General features: G+C 49.5%; 2 protein-coding genes across 2 annotated transcripts in view; one reads left to right on the plus strand and one right to left on the minus strand.

The window, feature by feature from the left end:
• The window catches only part of eif3ba (eukaryotic translation initiation factor 3, subunit Ba), a 9,767-nt gene extending 3,140 nt beyond the window's left edge, over positions 1–6,627 (minus strand). The window contains exons 1-12 of the mRNA XM_084460317.1: positions 6,424–6,627; positions 5,338–5,530; positions 4,914–5,033; positions 4,643–4,700; positions 4,129–4,257; positions 3,752–3,909; positions 2,873–3,004; positions 2,164–2,230; positions 1,993–2,039; positions 1,312–1,595; positions 641–763; positions 69–147 (exon numbers count right to left, since the gene is read on the minus strand). Coding sequence (XP_084316443.1) covers positions 69–147; positions 641–763; positions 1,312–1,595; positions 1,993–2,039; positions 2,164–2,230; positions 2,873–3,004; positions 3,752–3,909; positions 4,129–4,257; positions 4,643–4,700; positions 4,914–5,033; positions 5,338–5,530; positions 6,424–6,523 — 1,490 coding nt within the window. The 5' untranslated portion in view covers positions 6,524–6,627. The remainder of the gene's footprint in view (positions 1–68; positions 148–640; positions 764–1,311; positions 1,596–1,992; positions 2,040–2,163; positions 2,231–2,872; positions 3,005–3,751; positions 3,910–4,128; positions 4,258–4,642; positions 4,701–4,913; positions 5,034–5,337; positions 5,531–6,423) is intronic.
• A 520-nt stretch (positions 6,628–7,147) lies between these two features.
• Positions 7,148–7,500, plus strand: part of brat1 (BRCA1-associated ATM activator 1) — a gene marked incomplete at both ends in the record, with an annotated part of 7,230 nt that continues 6,877 nt past the window's right edge. The window contains one exon of the mRNA XM_084460264.1: positions 7,148–7,280. Coding sequence (XP_084316390.1) covers positions 7,148–7,280 — 133 coding nt within the window. The remainder of the gene's footprint in view (positions 7,281–7,500) is intronic.

Raw genomic sequence — 7,500 nt, forward strand, 5'->3', positions numbered from 1 at the left:
CACACACACAGTATATTGCTCCAGCACGCATGCCACACTACACACACACACACACACGTTGAACTGACCTCCTGAGGCCGGCCAGCACCATGAACTGTCCCTGGGGACTCCAGAAGATACTGTTGGCCTGCTGCTTGTCAAACATCTCTACACACACACACACACACACACACACACACACACACACACACACACACACACACACACGCAGACACACACAATGGAGAGGCAGAGAACACTGGTCAGGAGGTGCAGATTGTAAGACTGTTCTGAACACTGACTTGAGGGCCGTGTGTGTGTGCGCGCGTGTGATTGGTGGTGGTGTGTGTGTGTGTGTGTGTACTCACTGAGGAGCTCTATCTTCCCGTTGTTCCTGACGTGGTAGAAGTGTGTAGTGTGTAGTGTGCGTACTCACTGAGGAGCTCTATCTTGCCGTTGTTCCTGACGTGGTAGAAGTGTGTAGTGTGTAGTGTGTAGTGTGCGTACTCACTGAGGAGCTCTATCTTCCCGTTGTTCCTGACGTGGTAGAAGTGTGTAGTGTGTAGTGTGTAGTGTGCGTACTCACTGAGGAGCTCTATCTTCCCGTTGTTCCTGACGTGGTAGAAGTGTGTAGTGTGTAGTGTGTAGTGTGCGTACTCACTGAGGAGCTCTATCTTCCCGTTGTTCCTGACGTGGTAGAAGGAGGCGTTGATGCGCGGGGATTCGCCGTGCAGGACGGAGAACTTGCTCCCGTTGGGCTCCCAGGCGAACGCTATGATGCTCTCTGATTGGAGGACGAGAGAGAGGGGGAGGGGCTTAGCACAGCAGGGTGTGTGTGTGTGTGTGCGTGTGAGAGAGAGAACATTTGAATCATGAATGTGTGTGTATGATATCGTGGCTTGACTGTATGTAGGTGGTAGGCACGCATGTGTATGATTGTGTGTGTGTATGATAACCTGTGTGTGTGTTAAACATGTGTGAACCTGTGTGTGTGTTATAATGCATGTGTGATAACCTGTGTGTGTGTTAAACATGTGTGTGATAACCTGTGTGTGTATGTGTTATAATGCATGTGTGAACCTGTGTGTGTGTTAAACATGTGTGTGAACCTGTGTGTGTGTGTGTGTTATAATGCATGTGTGATAACCTGTGTGTGTGTGTGTGTGTGTTAAACATGTGTGATAACCTGTGTGCGTGTTAAACACGCGTGTGATAACCTGTGTGTGTGTGTTAAACCTGTGTGTGTGTGTGTGTGTGTGTTAAACGTGTGTGATAACCTGTGTGTGTGTGTGTGTGAACCCGTGCCCGCGTCTCTCTCCCAAAAACACCCACCCTTCATCTCCACCACGTCGACGGGCACCTGCTTCTCGCGCATGCGGAAGATCTCGAAGTTGGTGACCATGCCCTGCGTGCCGCGCGGCGAGCGGTCCACCTTCACACACAGGTAGTCGCCGCAGCGCTGCCAGTGCAGCTTGCAGTCCACCACGTTGAACAGGTTGCGCACGCGCATCTCCTGCCTCGTGGGCAGCTGCATCAGGGTGACGCGCGCCGGGATGTTCTTGTCTTCGGGGACCCAGAAGGCGATGATGTTGTCGCCCGGGGACCAGGAGAAGTCCCTGGATGGGAGGGGGGGGGGGGGCGGGGGGGGGTTAATGACGCTGTCACCGGAGGACAGGAGAAGCCCCTCCTACTGAATTCTTTGTCGCACGCACGCACGCACGTACGCACACACACAGCTCTCTCTCACACACACACACCTCTCTCTCTCTCACACACACACACACCTCTCTCTCTCTCTCTCACACACACAGCTCTCTCTCACACACACACACCTCTCTCTCTCTCTTACACACACAGCTCTCTCTCTCTCTTACACACACAGCTCTCTCTCTCTCTTACACACACAGCTCTCTCTCACACACGTACTTTGGTAGCAAAAGGACTTTCAGCCCTTTGAGATTGTTTCACACTGAAAACTGCTTATTATTATTATTATTATTATTATTTACTTACTTGATTCCAGTGATCTTAAGACTCTTCTTGTCCAACAGGCCCATTGACTAGAGAGAAACGACAATGATGAGTTAAGACACACGAGCGCATGCAGACGCGCACACACACACACACACACACACACACACACACACACACACGGTTCCAGAGTAGCAGTGTGTGGTGACTTACTGGGGTTTCGTAGATGCTCAGTGTGTCCTGGGTCATCCTGGCAAAGAACTTGCCGTCGTGACTCCACCTGGAGACAAACACACACACACCCTTTTAACATATCTATCCTTCAAATATCTATCCTTAAAATATCTATCCTTAAAGAGACAGAAACACACACACCCTTTTAACATATCTATCCTTAAAATATCTATCCTTAAAATATCTATCCTTATAGAGACAGAAACACACACACCCTTTTAAAATATCTATCCTTAAAATATCTATCCTTAAAGAGACAAACACACACACACCCTTTTAACATATCTATCCTTCAAATATCTATCCTTAAAGAGACAGAAACACACACACCCTTTTAAAATATCTATCCTTAAAATATCTATCCTTATAGAGACAGAAACACACACACACTATTAAAATATCTATCCTTAGAGAGACAGGGACAAACACACACCCTTAAACATCTCATACGACGGCAAGCTCCAGTCCTTGGTTCTCTATAACCAACGTAACAATAACGGCATAATAAGTCATTTATAGTATTAATGCGCCGCCAATCTCGTTAACGTTTCAAAACATCGGAACTTTTGATCCAACGCATTTACTAATACCTAGCGTGCGCGTGCGTGGTGCTGTATATAGGTATGTGTGTGCGGTGTATGTAGTGCTGTGTGTGTGAGCGTGTGTGTGTGTGTGTGTGCGCACTGACTTGAAGATGGGCCAGTGGGCGGAGTTCTCGCAGTGGAAGCCCCTCTTCTTCTGGCCGGTCAGGATGTCCCAGATGATGATGGCCTGAGGATCCTCCTGGGTGTCCATCAGCGGGCTGAACGTCACCACGTACCTGCACGCACACACACACACACACGCACACACACACACACACACACACGTCACGCTATGCTACATAGAGCACATGAGGCTAGATGGGGCTTGTGGAAGCAAGGTGACGGAGCCATTTGCAGCCTCCAGTCACCACTTAGACACAGATATAAATGTGACAACACTGAATAAAGCTACATACACGTCACATGACATAACGCTACATACACGTCACATGACATAACGCTACATACACGTCACATGACATAACGCTACATACACGTCACATGACATAACGCTACATACACGTCACATGACATAACGCTACATAGTGAGACTGGGTTACATACAGATGACATAAGGCTACAAACTGACAGATTGTAATGATTCTAAGCATTTGGTAACTGATGTATTGATAAACTGGTCAGCAGTATTGATAACTGATCAGTAGTATTGATTACCTCTCTAAGGGGGGTATTGATAACTGATCAGCAGTATTGATTACCTCTCTCAGGGGGGTATTGATAACTGGTCAGCAGTATTGAATACTTCTCTCAGCGGGGTATTGATAACTGATCAGCTGTATTGATTACCTCTCGCAGGGGGGTATTGATAACTGATCAGTAGTATTGATTACCTCTCGCAGGGGGGTATTGATAACTGATCAGCAGTATTGATTACCTCTCTCAGGGGGGTATTGATAACTGATCAGCAGTATTTATTACCTCTCTCAGGGGGGTATTGATAACTGATCAGCTGTATTGATTACCTCTCGCAGGGGGAGAAGTCGATGAGGGACACGCCCTGGTGGCTGAACCTCTGGATCTGCTTGAACTTCTCGCCGCCCCACAATGCAATGCCCCGCTGGTGGAAGGTGGCCAGGTAGGTTCCCCTGGGGGACCAGCGCACGTACGTCTCTGTCCAGCGCTGGAGGAGGGAGGGAGCAAGGGAGGGAGGGAGGGAGGGAGGGAGGGAGGGAGGGAGGGAGGGAGGGAGAAGGAAGAGGACAGAGGTAGAGAAACAGAGAAAGAGACGGATAGAGAGAAACGAGATTTAACACAAAATCTGAATCCACTGTAACTGACGTCCTCTGTTGCGATTGGTTAAAGCAGCCGAGGTCCCCTGCTGTGATTGGTTAAGACTCACCGCCCTCTCCTCCACTACGACGGGCTCCTTGGCATCGTTGGCGAAGATGGCCGTCCTCTCTCCTGATTCGTAGATGACGCTGTACTGGTCGCGGCACTCGGGCTCCTCAATCCAGTGACGCATGTTACCCTGGCGACGCAAACAGGAAGCAAAAAACACGCACAGTTAATGACCGACTGTGCACTTTTCGGCACGACACCCCCAGTGTTGTTGTCCGCGAGACGGGAATGGCAGGGGGTTAGACATGTGACACAACACCCTACAAAGTATCATCAAACGTAATTATCCAAAACGCTTTACAATGGCTTCTCATTCAAGGTGCTAGTCTGCTCACTGGAAGCAATTTGGGGTTCAGTGTCTTTGCCTGAGGACACCGACATGTGGACAGGAGGAGGCGGGATTCGAACCGCCGACCCTATGATCACTGGACGGCCCCGCTCTACCTCCTGAGCCACGCCCGCCGTGTGGAGCTACGGGGAAGCGCAGGTGTCAATAAAACTGATCGGACACTCACAAAGTCTTTGAAGGGCTGTTTCTCAGGCGTCTCCCACTCATCGCTGATGTTCATGTACCTGAAACACCACACACACACACACACACACACACACACACACACACACACACACACACACACACACACACACACACACACACACACACACAGTGAATCAGCCTCGTAATCAACTTCTCAATATTCATGACGAAAGCCAAGTGCGTGTTAGCTTGTGTGGGTGTAGCTGGGTGTGTGTGTGTGTGTGTGTGTGTGTGTGTGTGTGTGTACTCACTTGTCGAAGTCAGTGAAGACGTTGACCCTGAAGGTGTGCTGCTTGTCCAGCTTGTAGCCGTCAGCATTCTTCACCGCCTCCAGCGCCTGGGTCGGGGCGCCATACTCCAGGAAGATATACCTGGGGGGCACAGGTAGGGCGGGGTTAGGGTGTGTGTGTGTGTGTGAGAGAGAGAGAGAGAGAGAGAGAGAGAGAGAGGGAGAGAGAGAGAGAGGGAGAGAGAGAGGGGCGCCTGCAGATAAAAGGACATTAAAATCACACGATTCCATCACTACAAAAATATGCCTGGATTGGGTGAGGAACATCTGCTTTTAGTACATTGACGGTTGTATGGAACATTTGTAACTTAGCATCACCCTCGTTAAGACGGAAGACATTTAGAAAAATCTCTTCAGCCACCACGAACGTCACTCCTCATCCTCACCCTTTGGTCAGGCCGTCCGCCTCCGGGTAAAACTCGTTGGTGATCTTCCCGAACTTGGAGAAGATCTTGTGGATGACGTTCTTCAGCTTCTCCAGCCGCTCCGGCCCCACCTGGGGCACGTTGTCCACCACCACCACCGAGTCTATGCCGTCTGCCTCCAGCGGTTTCTCCCGGAGAATGTCCTCCATAAGCTCTGATCGTGGAACAGGACGGGGGGGAGGAGGTGGTTAACAAGGTATGACTATAGTGGGGTTGGGAAAGTGAGGTGGGGGGAGGAGGTGGTTAACAAGGTATGGCTATAGTGGGGTTGGGAAGGTATGACTATAGTGGGTTGGGGAGGTATGACTATAGTGGGGTTGGGAAGGTATGGCTATAGTGGGGTTGGGAAGGTATGACTATAGTGGGGTTGGGGAGGAAAGGCTATAGTGGGGTTGGGAAGGTATGACCATAGTGGGGTTGGGGAGGTATGACTATAGTGGGGTTGGGAAAGTGAGCTGTACGGTTAAAACTTTGACAGCTGGCAGCCAACGATAAGTCGATGGGACCCGGCTGTCCCTCCTCAGGGCTTGATCTCTCTGTAGCTAGCTAGCTATAGCCGGACTAGCCACGGTTAGCATCGGGATTAACTGGCACATCAACTGACAAAAGGGACCGTTATAGCAAAGCTTCAAAAAACATATCTGAAGCCTGTCTGCACTCCGCCATTTGCGGAGGAACTCGGACATGGACCATTTTGAATGGGGTGAGGCTTGAATGGGGCTAACGGTCACGCTCACATTAGCATTAGCTAGCAGCCGTTAGCTCGAACCAACCGCTGCTCAGTGAGCTAGACTAGTATCCAGCTAGTAGTTAATCTAACGTTTAAATGTTCAGCTAAGTCGATTTATAATTGACAGAAACGTCTTCACTCAATGTCTGGATAAGGATTCTCTAGATTACCGTTAGCTAGCTAGGCTAGGTAGTTAGCTAGTGCTAATGCTAATTTGGTACCTGGTTAGACTAGCTAGAATGAGCCGTTAGCACTAGCATGCTATCCTCCCGCTAGGCCGCAAAGCCGGGGTCTTTCCTGACACGTTAGCCGCTTACCCTCATCCTCAATGTCGTCTTCGAAGTCCTCCGGGTCGCTGAACGAAGGCTCCTCCTCGTCATATTCGGGGTCGTCCGCCATGTCAGCCGTGTCTTGCATTGAGCAGGTTTTTGGGGGGTGAGTCTCACAAAGACTAGGGAGTGGAAATGAAGGTTTCTGGACAGCAGACTGTGAGCCGCTGGTGTGGCACCATGTGCGAAATGGACGACTTGTTGAAAAAAACGGGTTGAAAAGGTCTAAAGCAGGAATTTGCACCGGCTCACCGGCTTCCGTACGCCGGAACCGGATATGTAATGTATGTGGATCGACTGATTGATGGGATTCAGTCCGCCGCATGACGTGAGATCAGCGAAAATGCGCAGTTTGTGGGAATTGTCATTGCCGTAAAAAAAAAGTCCCTTTCTGCTTTCCGTACGCATTTCTAAATAGGTTCCCGCGAGATATAGGTAAGATTCAACCAACTAGTAAGCTAAAAGTTTATACAAATAATGGACTGCTCCTTCTAATTTAATTTCAGACAAAAGTTTTAAAACTCGCTAGTGAGTGGCTCAATCTAGAGGAGATGTTTGATGCTAAGGAATGAAGCTGTCCTGTTTTCAGAACTAATGTTAAGTGTACTCCAGGCATACACACGTCAAAAGCTAAAGCTAGCTAACGTACGTAACGTTACGTGAAGTCGGTTTGTTGACCGGTTCATTTCTGGTTCACTATAAACTCAGCACCATGGACAGAGAGTGTTTTACTCTGCTCCCCGGTGTGTGTCTGGTCCTCGCGGACCCCAGGCAGTCGTTACCGGACGACACGAGCCTGGAGAAGCTCCTGGACTGGCTGTCGGGATTGACCCGGGCCGGCGGAGGTGAGAGAAGACACGACTGGACTAGTCCCACTCCGAACACTCGCATCCTTTCCGACGCACCTATCTTCCATCCTTTCCTCCCTCCTTCGTGCTAGTATGTGTGAACTAGTACATGGATGATAAACAGACCTTGGATTCTTTCTCTTTACTCCCCAAGTTATCAAGTTATCATTGTACAGGACACACACACACACACACACACACACACACACAGACCTCT

This window comes from Borostomias antarcticus (genome assembly GCF_949987555.1).
Source record: "Borostomias antarcticus genome assembly, chromosome: 31".
Lineage (NCBI taxonomy): Eukaryota > Metazoa > Chordata > Actinopteri > Stomiiformes > Stomiidae > Borostomias > Borostomias antarcticus.